The sequence below is a fragment of the Cuculus canorus genome, chromosome 3 (genome assembly GCF_017976375.1).
Source record: "Cuculus canorus isolate bCucCan1 chromosome 3, bCucCan1.pri, whole genome shotgun sequence".
Taxonomy (NCBI): domain Eukaryota; kingdom Metazoa; phylum Chordata; class Aves; order Cuculiformes; family Cuculidae; genus Cuculus; species Cuculus canorus.
The window spans coordinates 69,432,725-69,455,324 of record NC_071403.1 but is presented as its reverse complement, the minus strand read 5'-3'; the positions used below and the strand labels follow the sequence as shown (position 1 = coordinate 69,455,324).

Genomic DNA, 22,600 nt, shown 5'->3' with positions numbered 1-22,600 from the left:
GAAATATTATTGTGTGACAATGGTGCTTCCATAACAGCCAGCCTGGCGTAGCTTTGCAGGATGGGGCAGCACTCCACAAAATGCAGCAGCAAGCAAAAGGCATCAGACCAGTCCTTTGCCTCCTGGTGTTCCAGGGATGGGCAGTGGGGACCAAGTGGGGATGTTGCAGCCTCTCTGGGCTGTGTCCAACCTCATCCCTGTCCCTCGCGGCCCCTGCAAAGCTCCTTTAGAAGCCTAGACAGGCTGGACAAGCACCCACCAGCAGGTTCATTGCATCCCAGTTTCCCTCCCATACAAGGTGACCTGAAAATTTGGGGTAATTGGGTGAAAACACACATGGGGTGGCAAAGCACAGAGGTTAACGCAAGGGGGTTGGAGGAAGGGGTACTTGCCTGAAGGATACGTGCCTTGATTTCCCCTTAGGAACAGGCACACCGCAGCTTGCCAAAACCTGGGGCTAGGGGGGACCATACCTTGTGTTACACTTGATGATCTTGGAGGTCTTTTGTCTTTTCCAGACTTAATGATTCTATGATTTTCATAGAATCATAGAATCACTAGGTTGGAAAAGACCTCCTAGATCATTTTGCACCCTGATACGGACTTTCTTTCTGGAGCTATTTTCCTTTTCTTTCCAGACCATCCCAAAAAATACCAGTGCCCTCCTCCTTTCTCCCTGCCTTGAACTTAGGGGGCTGTGAGGAGTGCAGGGCAGCCAGAGACTGTGCAGGGGTGTCAGGGTCATTTGCAGCTCCCTCCTCGCTCCCTTTCAGCGGGCAGAATAATAAATAAATAATAATAATAAAATGGGAAAGGGGCGGGAAGCAGAAGGGAGGGGTTGAGGGGTGCTGCCCCCCTTCTTCTCCTCCCCAGGGGGTGCCGGGCAGAGGGTGGGGAGAAGTTTTCTCCGCGCACCATCCTGGCCGGGGCTCAGGAGTTTGCAAACAAGGAGGAGCAGCGAGTACCTTCGGTGTCATTGGAGGAGGCTTTTTCCAAGGAGCTGATAAATACAGGGGAGGCCGGGCAGGAGGCTGGGACTGCGCGGGGACCCCGAGGGCAGCGCAGAGGCTGGAGGGGGGCGGGCTGGGGGGGCGATGGCTGCGATGCTGAGCACCTACCCCTGGCCGGAGAGGTTGGAGGGGGACACGGCCGAGGGGCTGCAGCCGGGGCCACCCCCGCGTTGTCCTCCGGGGGAGAAAAGCTCCGAGAGCCGCATCCGCCGGCCCATGAACGCGTTCATGGTGTGGGCGAAGGATGAGAGGAAGCGTCTGGCCGTGCAAAACCCCGACCTGCACAACGCGGAGCTCAGCAAGATGCTAGGTGAGGAGCGGAGGGGTACGGGGGGTTTGGGGGTGCGACTCGGGGAGAGGCGGCTGAGCATCCACCCGGGCGTCTCTAGGGGTGCAAACTGTGCGGTGTGTGCACCCACCCGGGCATCCCATGGGATGCAAACCCCGTCCAGATTCAGCGATTCAGCATCCCAGGGTGGGCACCCATGCACCTGCCCGGCCATCCCTAGGGGTGCAAAACCTGTCTGGAACCAATAACCCAGGGTGGGCACCCATGCACTACCCAGGCATCCCCTGGGGAGCAAACACTGTACAGACGTAGTATCCCAGGGTGGGCACCCATGTACCAACCCAGGCATCCCATAGGGTGCAGACTCTGTCCGCATTCAGTATCCCAGGGTAGGTGCACATGCACCAACCCAGGAATCCCATGAGGTGCAAACCCTGCCTGAATGGGGACCAATGCACCCTCCTTGCCCCCCGCAGTTTGCAAGCCCTGCCTGGGTCTGGCACAGGCACCCTGGCATGTGTGCACTCTCCCAGCCACCACAGGCAGGTCCATCAGGCAGGGGGTGGGCACTCATGCACCCCCATGGCCATGCTGCAGACTGCAAAGCCTTCCTGGGTCCAACACCCTGGGGCAACATCCACTGGGCTGCCTTGTGGGGTGGAGAGACTGAGGGGGTCCCGCATCCCAGAGAGCAGGCACCCATGCACCCACCCCAGGACCCCACGGGGTGCAAACCCGAGCAGTGACCCACAGTCTGGGTGCACGCACCCACCCAGCCACCCTTCAGCATGCAAAGTCTGATGGTATCCCATACCCCAGTGCACAGGCATCCAAGTGTGCAGCCTGCCAAGGTGCAAACTCCCAGGCTGCTAGTGCCAGGGATCCCCACATGCAACGCAAGGAGGGGCCATGAAATTTCCATGCCCTCTCTTTGCTGTTTCACTTTGTCCCAAAACTTGCTAGCCTACCCCAACACTGTATGGCCAAGTGGTGGAGAGGGTGGTGGTTGTGCTTCTACTTTTGCTTTTGGGGATTCACAACCCATTTTGAATACAAGTTTGTTTCCCACTCCCCATCCACTATTTCCCCTGTCTCCCAATCCCTATTTTTTTTGTGTGAAACCAAAAAGGCAAACAGAAGTAACCCAAACAGCCTGAGAAAGAGCTGCCCAAATTGCAACACAGATTTGGTGTCCAGCCTCTTACCCAAAGTTAGTGTTTCTCTGGACAGTTTTGTGGTGTTTTCTTTGGTGGTTTGGGTTTTCTCCTTGCTGTTTGCCATGCAGCATCTCAGGGTCATTTCTACTGTCTCTTTGGCAATGGGAAGGCATCAAACACTTTGATCCCTGTTCTTATTTCTCCCTCTACCCTGAGGAACAACCTGGGGTAACCTTACCGTGGAATACAATCCCCCAGGCTCGGGCATTTCTTCTTTGTCCTCTGTCCTGGGGTCATTTTGTCTACCTCACACAGGGAGCCACAAGGTCCTGGTGCGCTGGTTTCTCTACACTTCGGTGCAAGTCCCAGCAGGGCAGAGGCTGGGACATGTCCAGGGGTGCCATGTCCTGACCCTCTGCTCAGCCAGGCATGGCCTTGGGCACCCTTGCTCAGCAGCGAGGTTCTTCATCCCAAGGAGGCATTGCAAGATCAGGCCACGGAGCTAGAGGAGTTTATTTGTCCCAATTTGTTTCCAATGGGGCTCAGCTAACCCTCTACGGGGACTTGTGATGGGGGCAGAGTTGATGGACCTACAGTGGCTTCAATTCTCCCCTTCCTCACTCTCTCACTGCCATCTCATTCTCCTGCAGGGTCTGCAGGCTGCACCTTCCGTGTGTGCCAGCTTGGATATTGGGAGCACCTTGGGTTTTGTGCTTGCAGACTTTGGGTTGCAGCTCCCTGTACCCCCTGATGCAGTTGCTGCAGGTGCTAAAGGCAGTGTCGTTCTCCATTTCAGGCAAGTCCTGGAAGGCTCTGAGCCTCTCACAGAAGCGACCCTATGTGGAGGAGGCTGAGCGGCTACGGGTGAAGCACATGCAAGATTATCCCAACTACAAATACCGGCCCCGGAGGAAGAAGCAGGTCAAGAGGATCTGCAAGCGGGTAGATCCTGGTTTTTTGCTGGGCAGCCTGACACGGGACCAAAACACGGTGCCAGAGAAGCGGACCTGTAGCCGGGCCCGTGGAGAGAAAGAGGGGCCAGGTGAGTACCCATCTCACCCAGGCCTGCCATCCATCCGGGGATACCGGGAGGGCCCGGGCAGTGGCACCAGCAGCAGCACCAGCGTGGACACTTACCCCTATGGGCTGCCCACTCCCCCGGAGATGTCTCCACTGGATGCCATAGACGCTGAGCAGAGCTTCTTCTCCTCGCCCTGCCCTGATGAGCACCACTGCTCCCACCTCACTGGAGCCACCTACTCCCCGGAGTATGCGGGCAGCTCCCTCTCATGCAGCCACCACCCTCTCAGCCCCATGCCGCAGTCGGCCACCTGCATGATTCCCCCAGCCTCCAGCTGCCCTCCCCTTCCTCCTCCTCCCAGCTACTACGCGCCTGCCTTCCCCTCCCTGCACCCCTCCAACCTCCATGCCCATCTGGGCCAACTCTCCCCACCACCCGACCACCATAGCTTTGATACCTTGGACCAGCTAAGCCAAGCTGAGCTCCTGGAGGAGATGGACCGCAATGAGTTCGACCAGTATCTCAACAACCCCAACCACAGCGACCACCACAGCAGGGTCTTGGTCAATGGACATGCCCCAGCAGCTGGCAGCTCCCACGCCTCTGAGACCAGCCTCATCTCCGTCCTTGCTGATGCCACGGCCACCTACTACAATAACTACAGCGTCTCCTAGACCCCCAGCCAGGGCCACCTGTACTGGCTGAGGAAGGACCTGGCACAGTATTACGAGGCGTTGCTCCCTGGGGACATCGCTCACCACCCTTCAGGGTGACCGATTCCGAACCATGAGGGACATGGAGTCTCCTCCGTGGTATAGGTAAAGGATTTCGGTCGTCACTTTGCTACTGGTGCAGAGCCTCGGGTGCCCTGTTCTGAACGAGGTCATGGGGGATATTTCCCAATGCCAAAGCCCTTTGGCCAAGTCCCTCTCCCAAAGCAGAGATGCTCCTGGGAGCATGGGAAGACTGCCCCCTGAATTTGGGGCACCCCCAGCTCTACTTTGGAGTCAAGAGGGCAGCAGCATCCCGCAAATGGCAGGTCTGAAGTCCTGGCAGGGGCAAAACCCCTGCAAGGGGAAAAGGCAAGGGTTGGAAAGAAAGGGAAGGTTTTGGTAAAAGGTCACACAGTCTGCAGGCGTGCTTTTCTCTGCTCTCAGTTCCTGGTGTCCGCATTGCCGTAGCTGCCCTGACCTGCCTAACTGCTCCAGTATGGTTTAAACTCCCTCATTCTCCTGCCTCTAAACCGTGAGTTATGGGCTTCATCCCTCAGGAGACTCTAAAGAAGAGGACAGGACACCAGGGATGCTGCTGGGATGGCCCTGGGGATGCACAGGATGGGGGTGGGTGCAGGGGGGGCAAGCCAGCCCGGAAGGCACTCAGCCTAGGCATGTCAGAGAAGGGTAAGATTAGGGCTTGGGAAGGCAGGATCCGGCCAGTATCCACCCCCTCCCATAGCTTCCCCTTGGCCTCCTAGCAAAAGCATTCCCGAAGGGAGGCTTTGGGAGAGAGAGCTGCCCTCTCTGCCAGGCTGGGAACCATCCTGGGAGGAGCACTCGGGCAAAGAGGTGATAATGTAGCAGACGTTTTTTATCAAACATCCTTTGAAGGCAAAGACATCACTTTTTGAGCCACAGTGCCCAATGCCTCTTCTAACTCTGGCGTATTATTGCTTGTAATAAAGCTGTACATTGATTTATTCTTTCCATTATTTCTCCCCTTGGATTTTGTATTGCTCGAGTTCTCTTCCTTTTCATAAAGATGAAGCTTTATTTTAAATCAGTTATATGACATGATTAATCTTAGTGTTTACTGTATGGCACTTGGTAATGATTAGTTAGTATTGTGGCTATGATTTTCTGGTTTCAGTTCCAAACATGTATTAATAATAATTGCAAATAATACTTAACAACTCCCCCCTCCTCCAGCTTCACAGGTTTTTAAGCTAATACATTCCATCTTTTTTTGTGTGTGACTCTATGCATTTTGAATGAGTGTAGATATGAGTTTGCATAAAATATTTAATTTAAATAAATATGTTTTTATACAATGATTGTTTTATGGTTTAAATTGCTGTAGCTATTGACAAAGTTTTCAAAACAGAAACATTTCCTGTGCGAGCGCTATTTTTTTAAATTTTTGTTGGGGTTTTTTGGTATTTTCAGGCAAACTTTTCTATTTCCATTTTTTAAAAAATAAAAAAAGATCTGTGTTTATCTTTACAGATTGTAGACTGCTTTCTAACAAACCAACTCAAGGCATGATGTGTGCATACCTTCACTTTTCATGGTGTATCTTAGAGGCAGCAAATCACTGTGATGGCCTTGATCCCTCTTCCACCATCTCATGAATGTGACCTTTTAATGCCAGGTTCCCTGTAGGTTAAACAGCGAAGACAAAGTTTTGCTGTTGGTGTGTTAATAAGCACAATTGATATTGAATCATAGAATGTTCTGAGTTGGAAGGGACCCACAAATATCATTATGTCCAGCTCCTGTCCCTGCAAAGGACAATCCCAAAATTCACACCATGTGTCTGAGGACGTTGTTCAAATGCTTCTTGAATATTGTCAGGATTGGGGCCATGACTGCTTCCCCAGGGAGAGCATTCCAGTGCTCCACCATGCTCTGGGTGAAGAGCCTTTACTTAATATCTGACCAACCCCCACCCCCGGCACATCTTCCTGCCATTTCTTTGTGTTACCTATTTATGGAATTAGTGCCAGTGTCTGAAGCATGGGTTTCATTCACATTAAGGCCGTCTTTCACAGTTCATGCTGATGCACCATTTAAGATGCTCCACGGTGTGATGACCACCTCAAGGGTCCTTGGTGCAAATGCAGATTGAGCCAATGAAGCTTCAGAAATGTCACGTGCGTCAAATTTGAGAAGCTACATGATGGATGATCTTGTTGGTGGATGCTGAGTGGTGGCCTTTAGGTATTGCTAGCAGCAAGCAAAGATTAGTCCTTCTTGCAGTCTGTGGACTAACACCACAGCCTACTCCTGTCAGACATTAAAACTGGCTGTGTCCCTGTGGTTCTTGAGGTTGAGCCATGCACATCTCTCAGAGCAATGTCCTCTCAGCGAGTGTCGTCTTGCTTGGCCCCAAAAAGAGGAGGAGCGAGTTTCCTAATGCACTTCAGTGGCTCATCTGTGTGTGTTTGCTGGAAAGGGTCTCCAGAGGTCGTGCAACAAAACGCAACTCAGCCGAGCTGGGTTGGCTTGTCTCCCATAAATGATTTATATCTGACTCAGGGAGTCATGGACGCAGAAGGTGAGAGACAGTGTGAGTATTTGAGGAGGCACAAATATGCCCTTCCTTCGTGCTCCACTTGTGGCTCCCCTGGAGACAGCCCTCCCATCACATGTACCAATCTCTTCCTGTGCCCATTTCTTAGGCATCCAAACCCACTCCTGACCATGTGCAAATGGTTTCCCCGTTATGGGAAGTGAAACAGATACCTCTTGGTGTTCTGCTGGCACCATGGACTGTGGTGGCTGTTGCACTAGCACAGCACAAAGGCAGGACCTTTGAGGCAGTGCTGAGATGGCCAGTGCAGTAGCCCAGCTGGGGCAGCGTTGCTCTTCCAAGAGGATTTGTCAACCAATGCAAGGTGGCTGGAGGGAGGGAGATGCCAGGAGCCTATTTGGCCTCTCTGCCCAGCAACGCTGACTCCTGTGAGACCATGCCAGGAGCAGGACTAGGGCTGAAGAAGCCCTGCTCCTTCTGTCTCTTGCTCTGCCCATGTCTCTTGCTCTTGGTGCCCCAGGCTCAAGGCATGCTCATAGCGGGTGACAGCTCCCTTCCAAACAGGCTCTCATTAGAGGGGCACCCACCACAGGGCGGTCTGCAAATGTCACTTTCTGCCAAGTCTGCTGCAGAAAGGCACAACAAATTTTTAACTGCCTTAGTAAGGAAGCAGAGAACTCAGCTGTCCTGGCCCCACAACAGGACCAGCTCTGGTTATTGCCACCAGCATGACTGATTTGTGCTGTTGCATCCATCCCCCCCCAGTAGGACACGCTCGCTGGGACACTGGCTGCTCTCAACAATGATGGGATCACCTGCAACACCCTATGAGCCTTTTCATTCCTTCCCTTCTCACAGACACAGTCACGTTTGGGATTGTTGGAGACAGACCACACCAAGACCTCCTGGCAGTACGTGTGATGGTGACCAGAGGCTGGTTTCCCCAGGAAAAGGAGTTTCTCCCTATATCCCAGTCCCTAGCAGCCCACCAGGCTAGGATGCATGGAGACTCCCATGAGACAAACCTGTCCCCACTTGCTCAACCTGGAGCCGCGTGAGGAGAGGTGGGAGCATGTCCCCATGCTCTTTGCACGTCAGGAACAGCTACAGGCCCCAACCGGGAGCTGGGCCCCCCCGAGGGCGTTGGGAGCTGCAGCCAAGTCGAGGTGCGGCTCCCTGGGAGCCAGGACTCGCCAGCCGGATCTGGGCACACGCCCAGTGCCGGGAGCAGCCAACTTCCACCTCCAAGGACACTGGCAGCTGAGAAGAAATTTGGGAGCGCAGCCATCCTACACCTTCTCTAGTGGGATGGAAAATGCAATGCTATAGGTTGCCCCCCACCTATAGCAGCAGCATGGTTATGGGATGCAGGGCATTACTGCACAATCAGCCAGAAAACAAGTGGCATACAGAGGTGGGAAGGAGAATTTTTTGCTGGGCAAGTGGACATCCCTACAGAGGACGGATGGCCTGGTGTGGTTTATGGATGCTGGGAACCCTAAGGAAGATCAGATCAGGGTTGCAGGAAGGGATAAAATGACCTTACACCACATTTGGGCTCCCCCTCAGGGGTGTCAGCTTCAGCCAGGGCAAGAGCCTCTCCTTGCCAGGAGGTGACGAGAGTCTGAGTCCTCTGCCCTGGTGTCCGGTGGCCCCAGCCAGCCCTTGTCCCCCATGGCTGTGTGGGTCATCGTGCTAAGTATCAGGAACAGGGATGAGGTCACCTTCCCGGATAGGGCTGCGATTCAGGCTGGCCAGGAGCTGCAACGTGTGTCATGCCATGGCCCTTCCACGATGGGTGATTTCCTTTGCCTCCCTTGAGCAGGTGGTGGCTCTTCTCCATCCTTGCAACACTGGCCATGTCTACCTGTCCCAGTGCCCCCAGGCAGGAGTGGACCCTGATGACAGACAGCCTGGTGGCTGCTCCATGCCTCAGTTTCCCTGTTTGTAAAACAGAGGTAATACTTCCTTCTTCCCATCATTTTTCAGTCCACCAGACTTAGAAGGGGATCTTATTAATGATCTCAGTAAGACTGTGAACAGGAGCGAGTGCTTGTGCTGCCCTTATTGCAAGGGGTCTCTACCCCATGCAAGTGCTCTGATTGCTGAAAATAGCTGTGAGATGATTATTTTCCCACCATCATTCTCAAAGCAGAAGGCATGGGAGGGAAGTAGAGGCAGAAAAGGAGGTGAGGCAACTTAAACTGAGACCACCCTACTAATCAGAGGCAGAGCCTAGGGGAGACCCTCAACACTACCAGCTGCCACAAACCCTCTTTTGCTTCCATCAACCTCTTTCTGCTCATGAGCAAGCACCTTCCAGTTCCATCTTTCTTTGCTGCCATCTCACCCTGACTCCAAACCCCTCAAATGCCATGGGAAGCCATGGCTTCTCCTGCAGGCAGGAGGACAGGATCAGTCCCTCTCTCCTGTCCCTCCAGAGGAGGGAATGAGACAAGCTGCTGAGTGGTTTCCTGCCCAGCACTGCCAATGGGAGCTGCTTGGGGTGCCTGGAGCAGGGGAGGATGTATCCGGAGCTGAGTGTTTCCTGGCAGATAAGGCCAGCCCCTCCTTCCGGATGTTATGAGTCCAGGTCCTACCTCCACGTTTCAAGCAAAGGGGCCGAGGAAAGGCTTGGATGTTTATGTCAAAGAAAAATAACTTCTCCCTCTGTGTATAATCCTCCAGCTCCCTCAGGGCTACGTGCCGGAGAGTAAATGCTGGGAATAGGAAAACAGGCGTGAGGGCATTGAGATGGGTGATAGAGGAGAAGTGTTTGGACCCAGGGCAGGAGGGCTGTGGGTAGTCTGGGCAGGCTGGGGTGTCTCCCTCCCTGCTGGGGCTGGGATTGTAGGGTGCCAGGGCAAAGGCAGAGGGAGCTGGGGAGAAGAGCCCCGGGCTGGATAGTGGAGGCTTGACCCTGTGTGCTTAGGCTCAGCATCAAGCCAGAAGCACCTTCCTGGCAACCCTCTTGGCTGAATCCAGTATGCCACCTCTGGTGCCCACCTGGAGGAGATCCAGCCCCCAGTCAAGACCTGCTCAGAAGAGCCACTTCAAGGCAGGAGCTAAGACCACTCACATCAGCCTCTGTGGGTGAAGATCCAGGGCTGGCTCCAACCCATTCTGCATCCAGGGATTTAGAGATCTTGAAAGAGGGAGGAGGGTGGAAGAATTGGGTCTAACAGCCCAGCAGCATACAGCTGGCCAGGCAGGAGAGAAAGTTGTGCAGTGGTGTGGAAGGAATAAGGTAAATGTTGGTCTTCTCCCATGGACAGATTTCTATCTTCTTGCAATAAATCAGAAAAACCCAGTTCTGGACGCTCCTCTTTTATACGCAGCTTGGGTGCTCCTGCAGCTTTCCTGGGACCATCCACAGTCTCAAGCCGGAACCTCCACAATCTCTGAAGGCAACTACATCTTCAGGGATATCTCAGGACATGGGAAGGGACAGGGAAAGACCTGCACTAGGCTCACACTAGCTAAGAGACCAGGATCCCCAGCCCTCAACAGCAACTGTCCATACTGTGAAATTATCACAGAATAGAATTGTTTGGGTTAGAATAAAACTCTTAAGATCATAAAGTCCAGCTGTAAACCATTATCCCTGTGCCCAGCATAGCGGTGCCCTGGCCAACAAGTCTTCCTCCAGCTCTGTAGCAGGGGTAGTGAGGGACATCCCCAGGGTGTGGCCACCTGATTTGAATGTGGCCAGACCAACCCGGGGACTTCAGGTCAGGGCCAAACAGGTGAGTCTGGGCACTACTAGAGAGTCTACAGACATTTTTGTTCTGCCAGCATTGAGCAACTTCTGACTGAGAGCTTTGTCTTTGGCACCAACAGGGAAAAGTCTGATAACAGACAAAATCTGGCAATCTCCTGTCCAGGTTGGTTAAGGAGAGTTGAGCTGCTTCCTCACCCTTTTTTACTCCCATGTCAATGCAATAGGGACTGCTGAGAAACAGAGAGAAGACTGGAAGACATCCTGAGAAGAAGGGAAAGAGGGGGAAGCCTCGTACCTTCCTTCTCCTCAGAGCTTGAGGAGCCCGTGAGGGTCCCAAACTGCAGCTGAAGTGCATCTAAGGAGCTTAGCTGCATGGAGGGAGAGTTTGGGGTTAAAAAGGCTCATGCTTGAGATCTGACCCTTGTCCTCCTTCCAGATCTCCCAGTTCTCTCAGCACCCTGCGCGCCCCCCCACTAACACTGCCAGCCAGCCGGGACGCACCCCGCCTCAGCAAGCCCAAGATGTTGTGCTTTCCCTTTGATTTCCAGGAGCTCCTGCTTGGCCCCCAGAGCTTCATGGCAAACAAAACATCAGAAACACAGGCTGGCTGTGCAGGAAGGAAACTTGCTCACGTGGAGGCTGAGTCATGATCCCACTGCTCCCTCCCAGCATCCTAAGGTGTGGGCAGCATCAGATACCAAGGAATAGCAGGTCACACTCCCCTCTGACCAGCTAGGGCACCAAAAATCCTTCTCCACCACCACCACACTGCCTCTCCTACCCATTTTCTTTTTTTAAGAAGCAAAACACTAGGTGTTTCTTTTTTTTGTGCGTGTATGTTTGGGGTTTTTTTTGGTTGGTTGCTTTTTTTTTGGTTTTTGGGTTTTTTTGGGTTTTTTTGTGGTTTTTTTGGGGGGTGTTTTTTGGGCTTTTTTGGTTTGTTTGTTTTTTTTTTTCCCTGCATTTACTTGTCTGGCAAGTGAAGAGTCTCTATTCTGCCCTTTTGGGCCTACTCCAAAATCCAGGGAAGATGCTGAAAACTCCAGTTTAATACAAGCTTCTCGATGCTCCTGACCTCAGACCTACTATTTGGTTTCTATTGTCAGGACCAGACTTCTTATCTTGAGCATAAATATTATCACCACTCAAATCCATCTGGAGTAGCAAAGGCCTGAGGTCTAATTTGTCTCTGAACCTAGAAGGACAATAAGTTCTGATCTGGAGGGACTGGTAAGTCCAGCTCCACTCCTCTGATCTACAGGAGAAATAAGATGTATGTATATGTAAGCGTATGTGTATGTATAAATGTCTATGAACATGTACATGTACATGTACATATATATACGTACACAAATAAGAGATATGACACAGATGTATACCGTAGAATCATAGAATGATTTGAGTTGGAAAGGACCATCCAGTTCTGGATTACCAGAATCATCCAGTTCCAACCCCCTGCCATGGGCAGGGACACCTCCCACTGGATCAGGTCGATCAAAGACCCATCCAAACCGGCCTTGAACACCTCCAGGTATGGGACATCCACCACTTCTCCAGGCAACCAGTACCAGTGCCTCACCACCCTAATAAAAAAAAATTTCTTCGTGAACCTGACCTAAATGTCCCCTTTTTCAGCTTAAAATGGTTCCCCCTCATCTTATCCCTGCTCTCTCTGACAAAGACCCTCTCCCCAGCTTTCCTGTAGCCCCTTTCAGTAGTGGAAGGCTGCTTTAAGGTCTCCCCAGATCCTTCTCTTGTTTAGGTTAAACCAGCCAAACTCTCTCAGCCTGTCCCCATATGGGAGGTGCTCCAATCCTTGGATCATCTTTGTGGCCTCCTCCAGATTCACTCCAACAGATCCATGTTCTTCCTGTACTTGGGGGTTTCAGAGCTGGATGCAGGACTCCAGGTTAGATTTCACCAGAGCACAGCAGAGGGCCAGAATCCCCCCCCTTGCCCTGCTGGTGGCATTTCTTTTGATGCAGCCAAGGATATGGATGGCGTTCTGGGCTGCAAGCACACATTGACAGCTCATGTCAAGCTTCTCATCCAACAGGACCCCCGAGTCCTTCTCTTATGGGCTATTCTCAATCCATCCTCCACATGTATGTACATACAGGCTACTTCTGGCCAGACCTAAGGCTGATGCAGCCCATGATGGATATTGTTTCTCACCAAGTAAGGAAAACATGCTGGAAGATGAGCATAATGATGAGGGAAATGGAGCAATCCACCCTAGCACCTCTCCCTCTTCAGACGATCTGCAGCTCAGAACTTTGCAAGCTTTCGATCTTGAGTTGCCTTCAGTGTGATTTTCTTCCATACATTTGCTCGGTTGTGAGTTTAAAATTTTATTACCCTTCACAACCCCACTCAATGTGAAGAACCACCTCCTGCAATTGCTTTGAACCCGTCAGGGGTTTTTTACATCATATTTCTCCAGTTGTGTTATTCCATATTTACTCTCTCTGGGCCACGTGTGATTTTGTAACCATATACCATATCCCACCCCTGGTAGCCATTTCTTCCCTGGTGTGGAGACCTCTAGTGTTCCTCTCTGAGTATCAGTCTACCTTGGGAGTGCTGAGACTTGATTTGCTTATTATTCACACCAGGAATATTTGTTAAGCATTCAGGGCAAGTGCTGGAGATGGACGCTTATGTGTTGTAGAGTTTCAACAGCTTTAAACTATCATTATGTGGGGGGAGACTGGGTGGAGGAGACACCAAGGGATGCTAGGTGGGTGTGGGAGTGGTGGCATGCACTGTGAGCAGTGAGTGGGAGGCTGGGATTGGGACCCAATTTAGGAGAGATGGGAGACAAAGGAGTTGGGGTGCTGGGGACAAGATTGGACAGTGAAAGAGGCTGGATAAGGCAGCCAAGGAAGGAGGAGGGTGTGTGTTCCCGGTCTGGCAAGGAAGGGTAGGGCTGGGAAGAACATAACATGATCGAAAGGACAAAAGTTGGAGGAGGAACCAGAAATTGAAGGAGAAAAGGACCAGACTGGTGGAAGGAATCTTCTGGAGTGGAGACTTGACTGGAAAAGAGAGAGGAGTGGCATTAGGACCAGAGAATGGCCTAATTCCCATCATCGGGTGGGGATGACAGACCTTAGAGTAGGGACAAGGGCTGTTAATAGAAAACTGACAAGACAGGGACCAATAGCCCAAGATGGAGAAGAAATTATTTGGCTGCCTGTGAGTGGCGGAGCATAGAGGTCAGAATAGACATGTCTTAGAGAAAGCAGTGTCCCTTGGTCTCCTTTTCCATAGCTATCAGCACAGATAAGTGAAAGCCTCAGCTGAGTGCACATCCCACATGTCCTCTTCAGAGCAGGCCTGGGAGTGGTGACAGCCTCCTACTATGTCCTGGTGACTCATGTGGATGCATCTATGCAGGAAAATAAACAGGTCAGCTCTGAGCCCAACTGGTCCATCCTTCCTACTAAATCCTTTTTTAAGCCTACAAAAAACTGGGGGGAGTTGGATTTTTTTAATATTTTTTTAAGTGTTTTTCCACATTTAAGCCTACTGTGAATGGATTGTGGTCTTCACTCACCTTGAATTTTACCTGGGCATTTGTTGCACCAGTGCCACCTGACCCAGGTCAAAATCACACTAGGGAGTATGCTGCAAATAATTTGAGGGTCATTGCAGAAGCATGTGTGCCCCTGGTCCTGGTGCTATTCAATTAAGGAGAATAAACGCAGACCAAGACCTTTGGGTAATGCTGGACTGTGGGATTTTGATGAACTTGTATGTTGAGCTCTTACAACCTTGAAAGACATTCCCACTTCTCTCCCAGTGCACAGGAAGATGAAAGAAGTCTTGCAGTTGCAGAGTTAAGTGCTCCTGGATTAGGAAATGCCAGGCTGGAGCACGTTTGTGCAATCTCTGTGCTCCTTCCAGGTGCCAGACATTGCAGAAGCTCTGGAGTTGCAGGAGATGCCTTGATGTGATCGTGCAGCGAAAGGTACCCGTTGCATGATCCTTTGGCAGAATTGTACGTGAACTTCCCCCTCCTCCCGCCTTGGACTTCTGCCTCTTTGAGCTCACAGGCAGATTTGGATGCGTCTATTCAACTTTTAACATTTAACTGAGCCTGCCAAGTCCCTCCGCAGTGATTGCACAGATCTGGACAAGTCTGATCAGTGATTTAAGGTGGGATTTACTTCCCAAACATGCCCAGCTGCCTCCATTGAGATCCTAGGGTATAAGGGCTCCTGACTGGAACACCACAGCAGAGGCATCATTGAAATGGCTGAAACTACATCACAGTCTTTTGGTAATGAGAAGGTGCTGGATTCACGTTATCCAGCTTTGGGCCTTATTTTCTACTTTGTCTATATGCACTGCTGCAAAAGCAGAGGATTTGAGTAGGGACGCACAAACTAAGCCATTTCCTTAGACCCCAGTGAAGCAAGGTGTTAGAGAGACGGAGGAGTATCCTGTCAATCTGAGTTCAGCAACTCAGATCTTAAGACTCTGGTGTGTGGTAGCCTGGAGAAAAGGAGGATCAGAGGAGATCTTACCCCTCTTCACAACTACCTGAAAGGAGGCTGTATTGAAGTGGGTGTTGGTCTCTTCTCCCAGGTAACAAGCAACAGGACAAGAAGAAATGGCCTCAAGTTGTGCCAGGTGAGATTTAGATTGGATATTAGGAAAAATTTCTTCACCAAAAGGGTTGTCAAACACTGGACCAAGGTGTCTAGGGAAACAGTGGAGTTGTTGTGCCTGGAGGGATTTAAAAAAACTGTGAATGTGGTGCTTAGGAATATGGTTTAGTGATGGGCTTGGCAGTGTTAATGGTCGGACTTAAAGGTCTTAAAGGTCTTTTCCAAACTAAATGATTCTATATTTTTATGACAGAGTTCCACACAGCCTTAACTGCCCACAGAGTGCAGAATTTGTATTGTCTGCTGAAAAGAGAAGCAGGAATGAATGAGCCTTGCTGAAAAAAAAAAAAATTAAGAACAAAAACCCCAAAACCCATTTGTTGCTTCCAGTCACATGGTATTGATGCATTGACAGCTTGGTTTTGTAAAACTAGGTGAATGGTGTTACAAAGTGCCAAGAAATAATGCTACTATCTCAGTGGCCTCCAGATTTTCAACGGCACATTACATGATCGTTTGACACATGCAAATATAGCTTTCTGTTTTGTCCTCGTTGCAGCTAAATTTCAAGAGCTCATGCCATGCTTTGCATTAACATTTGCATTCCTTAGACACTTTCCCAGCACAGCTCCAGTTCTCTTACATGGAGGAGGTAAAGAATCTTGCCTTGAGGGTTGATCTACAATAGAGTCTACAGTAATGTGCACAGAAGGACCTCGTGGGGCTTCAGAGCAGCAACACATTTCATTACAGTTTGGCCCTCTTGAGACGTGTCAAAATGCCCACGTCCTGGTCATAGCTGAGAGTCAAGAGGAGACAAAGCTCACTCAATTCTGACTTTTCCATGTCCGGTGCAACACCAGACCCTGACTAGATTATGCCCAGAGCCTTCTGATGGAGCAAGGATTAAGAAGTCCTTTGTGAACCCTTAACACTCAAACCTTCAAATATGCACAGTTGTATTTCCAGGAGCCTGTCTTGATCATGAATGATACAGGTGAGCCCCAGAACTGACCATGACTGTCCCTTTCACACCTCTGAAGGAGACACTGCCTGGTCCTCCTCCTATATCTGTTGATTATAACCCTGACATGATTGAGTACACAGCAAGACTCTATTTCTAAACTAGGATCTCTAGGGTTGCCTTGAAATAGATGGCTTCAAGTCTAATGTTTTCTTCTGGAGTCTCAACTCTGGAATCACAAAGGCAGTCTGGATCTCAGCCTGGACAATCTTATGTATGGATTCTACTTTGCCACTGAACTCATCTTTCATGAATCCTCCAATCTCTAAATGAGCAAACAGAAATGCAGGGAGGTTGGATTTTCTCTTTTTGGGGTTCCTTCTAGCTGACAAACTGACATAGGCCCAAGAAAGTCTTTTCTGGTAACTGTCTTTAAATTTATATGTGGGGAGAGCCTGAGATCTGGGTGTGCTCAGATTGCTTTCAGCTATCTAATGAGGGGGCTGTAGATAAGACAGAAGTCTGCTGTGAGAGATGTGCAGAAAAAGGATAAAATGCAATAAACACAAATTGCAGTAAGTGAAATTCTGGAAGTAGTTAAGCCTGGAAACAAGGTCTCAGAGTGAGAATGAGATCTGGACATACTGAAAGTTCAACTCATCAAGTTACCTCTTCTACCTATAATTCTCCTTTGTAACCCTTGTAACTCTGTTCACTCCCAGCATGTGGGACTTACTTTCCTAGATGCCTACAGAGGAGCATTCCTTTCAAAAAGGGATCCTTTCCATAAGGGATCTTGTGTGGTAACATACTCTGGTGAATGCACAGTGTCCCAGTCCCTTTGGGACCCTGTTCAGCAAGTGTGGTTGATACTTGAATCCAGTGTGGTGCAGCAGCTTCTCACAGAAATATTGAGGTTATAAGAGATGTCCTATATGGGGTCTACAACAGATCTTATCTGAGACAGAAGCTTAGCTTTGAGGCAGAAGGAGGTGGGACTGTCCTGAGGTTGAATGGCCCTCTCCAAACCAGAATTACATTATGAAACAGCCTTTCCCTAGTGGCAGAGGAGGGCTTGAGCAGGCTTTTCCCTTGAAACAGAAGCCACATCTTCACTATCAATAAAATAGTGCCTTGCTCTGGTTGGTGGGTACCTGTGCACCAAGGTCCAGTGGAGGATCCATGGAGGTTCCCGCTCAACACCAAACTCTCCCAGGACCTGCCATGCCAGAGCTCCCTCCAATCCTGGCTCCTGCCAGGAAAACCACAACTCAGACCACCACCATCACCTGGCCTACCTTCCATTCCGCAACCTCTTGATAAGTCCCAGAAGTGACTTAGAGGGAGTTTCTTCAATGTACAGGACTCATGTAAAAGACTTGCTGTAGGTAAATGACCCATTAGAGCTTCCTGGTTGTTTTTCCCTGCTATTTTCCTGAGTTCAAAAGGTGATTTAGGATGACATGCTCTGCTCTACATGAACTTGCCAGCTATTGCCAGAAGCATGATGAGACGCCCCTTCATTGTACATTAATTCCACTAGGCATACAGCCCAACAATCAAAGTGCCTCATTAAAGTTTAATTAAATTTCCAAGTGATTTGCTCCTGGGCTGAGAACCTGTAATGCAAGCCGAGGCAGGTCTGCATGTGTATGTATGTGTGTGTGTGTATGTCCGGGCTTTCTTTTTTTTTATTATTTGAACATGTGTGGGTTTTTTTTTTTTTTTTGTCTTGTCCCCCTAAGCATTATCAACACTTCATGGCTGGGGTATAAAATAAAACCATAAGTGGCCATCCAGTCTGGACTTTCTGCACCCTCCACTCCTGCTGAGGGTGCTGTTCTCCCGGAAAATTAGCAGGATTTTGGACTGAAGTTCCCTTGAGGGGTATGGAGAGGCAGTGCAGTGATCAGGAATTAGAAGTCACCCTCAAATAGATTAGTTGTCACTACCAAACCTTGGCAAAAAAAAACAGGGACAAAGGAATTCCAAACTCAGCATCTTTGGATGGCAAAAAAACCCAGATATTTTTACATTAAATATAGGCCCCATATCCCATTCTCACCCTTAGTCTTACAGGTAAAAAATGAAGAAATAGAAAGGTCATAGAGTGAATTGGTGGCAGAGGGCTTGAGCCATCTCCAACTCCTTTAGTCTTCCCCAAGTCCTGCATCAGTAGCATCTCTCAGTGCAGGGCAATTTTACTGCTATATCCAGCTTCTTCTCTGAGTCTTCTAGTGCTGTGTATATTTTCTCCAGATGGTGTCATCTACCCTCACTGTCTTTTCCAGAAGTAGCTCATAGCTGTAGGTTTGTGTCTTGGTGTCCAGCAGCGTAGCAATGTTCTAATGGTGTTTTTCAACCTCTACATCTATGCCATCGTACAGTGGGAGGTACACAGACCTCCAGGCTGGTGCAGCTCTGTCACCACAGCTCTCTTGTGCCATAGCAAGAATTGTTAGAGTTGGAAATGTTTGAACTACGTGCTGAGAAAGTCATCACACAAGACACTCATCTTGAGTAGTCTCAGCTTCAGCTCACAGGCTGAGACTTCTTCCTAGAAGACTTGGAGGGTTTGGGAAATGGTTAAACTTGGAAAGCTATTCTGACGGCTCCTGAGGATTGGATTCAGCTCAGTGAAGATAAAAGAGTCCTTCCAAGTTTGATCCTCCTGCTTTGAATTCTTCCCAGCTTTCCAGAGGGGGTCATCTCTTTCCATGAAGTCCATTCAGACACTAGTCAGCTACAATCCTTTAGAAACCTTAGCTATGTGACCAAAATTGTGTGAAAGCAGGCCTATATGAGCCTGCAACAGTCCTGCAGTTATCAACACACACTATTATGGTATACTGTTTCTGAATAAAGTAAAATATGCAGCTATTAACATCAACTGATGTTCATGAAACTGGAAAATGTAACTTAACCCCCTCTTCCCCATTGTTGTTATTATTATTATTGTTCTTATTATTACGACTGGCTGAGAGAGTTGGGCTTGTTTAGCCTAGAGAAGAGAAGGCTCCAGGGAGACCCTCCAGCAGCCTTCCAGTATTTAAAGGGGGAGCTACAGGAAAGCTGGGAGGGGCTTTTTATTAGGGAGTGCAGGAATGGGATGAGGGGGAAGAGTTTTAAGCTGAAAGGGGGGAGATTTAGATGAGGTATTAGAAAGAAATTTTATTCAGTGAGAGTGGTGAGGCACTGGCACAGGTTGCCCAGAGAAGCCATGGATGCCCCATCCCTGAAGATGTTTAAGGCCAGGATGAATGAGGCTTTGAGGAACTTGATCCAGTGGAATGTGTCCCTACCCATGGCAGGGGGTTTGGAACTGGATGGGCTTTAAGATCCCTTCCAACACAAATTCTATTCTATGATTCTATTATTATGATTCCATGATTTTATGATTCTTATTCTACAATTCTTTAATTATTATTATTTCCTGCAATTCCTACATGACATAGAGTGAGATGGGAGGCTGCTGTTTCCAAAGAACTATAAAACCAGTCCTCATCTGAGTATTTTCCAGCATAACCTAGTACCCTCCACCTAGAGGATTTTGATAAGTAAAGCAGATGGACAAAGATTTTGGTAGGACAACATTCACCGAAGAACCCTTCTGCTCCTTTATTCTGTGGTACGAAGACGCACTTGAGTCACTAATCTCAGAGAAAGAAAAACAGTCTGTGATGAACCTGAATAGTTGCCTATAACAAAACTCACCAGGACCAGTGCCCTTGCTCTGCCTTGGTGGTGTGGTTTAGTGAAGTCCATCCACCTAAACTCTCTCTAGAGCAAGGTGGCTGCATCGAAACAACCTGTCAATAATCGTTCTTGGACTATGCTAACTTCTGATTTACAGCTGGGGATCATCTTGTAGAATCATAGAATCATAGAATCATAAAATGACCGGAGTTGGAAGAGACCCACAAGGATCATTGGGTCCAACTCCTGTCCCTTGGGCCCTATCAGTGGTCAGCAGAGAGAAGAGATCAGCACCTGCTCCTTCTCCCTCCCTTGTGCAGAAGCAGTAAATTGCAATGCGATCTCCCCTCAGTCTCCACTTCTCCAGGCTGAACAGACCAGGTGACTTTAGCTGCTTCTCATAAGGCTTCCCCTCCAAAACCTTCACCAACTTTATGGCTCTCTGGGTCTGAGACAGCAGACTCAGGCCAAAACCAAGCCAAGGACTATGTTAGCAGCAGAGCAAATGACTGAGCTCTGATGGCCAGTCCATATCGAGATATATCCAGGTCGTCTCTGTTATTTCCTGCAAGTGGGAAGTTAATCTCCAGATTAAAATTCCCTGAAGACAAAAGAAGGAGCCAAGACAGAGGCCTTGTTCAAGGGACTGCAAAAACATCAACAGACATGGACTTCGCAGATCCCTGCACAGTGATCATACACTATAGCTGCAAAAGGGGAAATTTTCCTGTATTTTTCCTTGGACTGGGGTGGATGGATAGCAAACAAAAGCAAATAATGGAACACTTACTCATACAGAAAGAAGCATGAGCAAAAAATCCAGTCAGCTCCTTGAAACTTCAAGTGAGGTGGGGATTTCCACGTATTGCATTTCCAGATCTAAAGATATGAGTACAGCTGGTCAAACATTTTCCATTGATGATTTCCTTGCAGAAAACATCCTTCTAAGGAGAAAAAAGAAGAAACTTAAAGAAAATGGTAGGTTTAGCTTAGTTTCCCTTAAACACACTTCAAAAGAAAATGGATTTTATGCTACTTTTTCATTCTTTAATGACCCTCAGGCATAAAGGAAAAACAAAAGTGATGACTGACCAGTCACAATGAGATTGTTTAATTTTTTTAAAGGCACGGCACAGATATTTTAAAAAATACTATTTTTCATAGCAGCACCCAAGCTCCCTGAACATCATCTATAGAAAATTAACTCATTGTTTTTTTTCAGGCACCCTACTTATTTCTTTCCATTAGCTGCAATTAACAGTTTCTTGGTCAAGTTAGGCTCTATTAGCATCATCAACTCTAACAGTTTGAAGGCCTATTTAATTTTGCTAGATTAAAGTGGGTATAATGAAAATATAAAATGCCCAAACCTGAGCCTTTCTAGTTTAGAAAAAACCTCAGCATTTAAAAAAATAGAAGAAGTCTGAAGTGCTATGGAAATGTGACCTCTGCAATCAGACTATTTATCTGCGTTTATTGCCCCTTTCTCCTTTATTTGTAAGTCTTTTGGCCGGTCTCAATCTAATCTGAGGGCATGGAAGAAGTCTCAGATATGTGAAACTCAGAAAATTTTCATAGAATCGTGGAATCATTAAGATTTGAAAAGACTTCTAACAACATCATGATTCTATGATTCTACCTATGTTTGAAGGGTGAAGGGAAAGAGGGATCTGCTTCCTAACCCTACAGTTTGCGTTATATTAATGGCAGACAGTAATTATGAATGAAGTGAGTCAAGACTCTGCAATTCCAGTCTTGCTCCTGCCACTAAATCACTGATTGCCCTTTGCCAAGTCTCCTAATCTCAGTGAGCTCTGGCTAACCTGTCTGCAATACTGGAATGGTAATTCCTCTCTTAAGGGAACTGGGAATATCCGTTATTATCTGCAGAATCCTAAAAAGCTGGTGAACACGTGCTGTTATTTGTTTCCTCCAAGATGACATTAATGAATTGGAGAGAGATTGGTGTCTTTTGGGAGAAATGCCTGTAGTAGTGGGCTGAGTGTTGAGAAGTAAAATTGTAAGCATGAAAATATTTGGCTAGGAAGGAAGATCCACAGTAACACATGGCAAAAGCACAGCCAAGCCTATTGGGGAACTGAGGTGAAGTAGTGTTGAATAAACTGATGTGGTTATTAAGTACAGCGTTCCCTTGATGCTTTTTGATGGGAAATATTCGACAGAGCTCAATTACTTAAGAATGTAGGAGCCTGATGCCCATTGATTTTACCTGGAGGCACATCTCCTGATCTCCTCAGCTTTCTTCAGGCTGAATGTCCAAAACCTAGTCATGTTATGGAACTGTTGTTGGAGGGGTGAGACCAGGAATTAACTGTGTACGCCTTATCCTGCCTAGGCATGAAAATCTTTCAGGGATCCTGTGGGATGAACAAAAATACATTACTATATGCAAAGTTCCTGATTACCACACCAACCTTTTGCAAATATAGGTTCATATTTAAAAATGGAGTCTACATCCTCTGTGCAATTATACAGGAAAAACCATGAAATATTTAAGTCCTCCAATCCCACAGCTTTCAACATATTTCTCAATAGGACAAGAAGAAGATGAAATGATGTTATCAACAGCCCAGTGGCACACAAGTGCCAGCTGGTCTTGGGAACAGTAGCTATTTGAGATGCACAGTGCAATACAATCCTGTGCAACACCAGGGCTGCAGGGCTTAGCACTGAAATACACACAACACCTGGGGAAACAAGACGAGAAAGAATTCATCACCACTGCCTATTATCATCATTACTATTAATATTATTTCTGCAGAACATGAGCTGGCAAGGTGTGCTTGCAGCCCAGAAAGCCACCCATATCCTGCGCTGTATCTTAAGCGTGGCCAGCAGGAGGAGAGAGGGTATTCT

At 48.7% G+C, this 22,600-nt stretch overlaps 1 protein-coding gene across 1 annotated transcript; it reads left to right on the top strand.

Annotated features, from left to right (window-relative positions):
* Positions 1-1,056: 1,056 nt before the first annotated feature.
* SOX7 (SRY-box transcription factor 7) lies at positions 1,057-5,618 on the top strand. Its single transcript, XM_009563777.2, has 2 exons — positions 1,057-1,320; positions 3,253-5,618. The coding sequence occupies exons 1-2, from the start codon at positions 1,095-1,097 to the stop codon at positions 4,149-4,151; spliced, it is 1,125 nt and encodes a 374-aa protein (XP_009562072.2). The 5' UTR covers positions 1,057-1,094; the 3' UTR covers positions 4,152-5,618.
* The last annotated feature ends 16,982 nt before the right edge of the window (positions 5,619-22,600 follow it).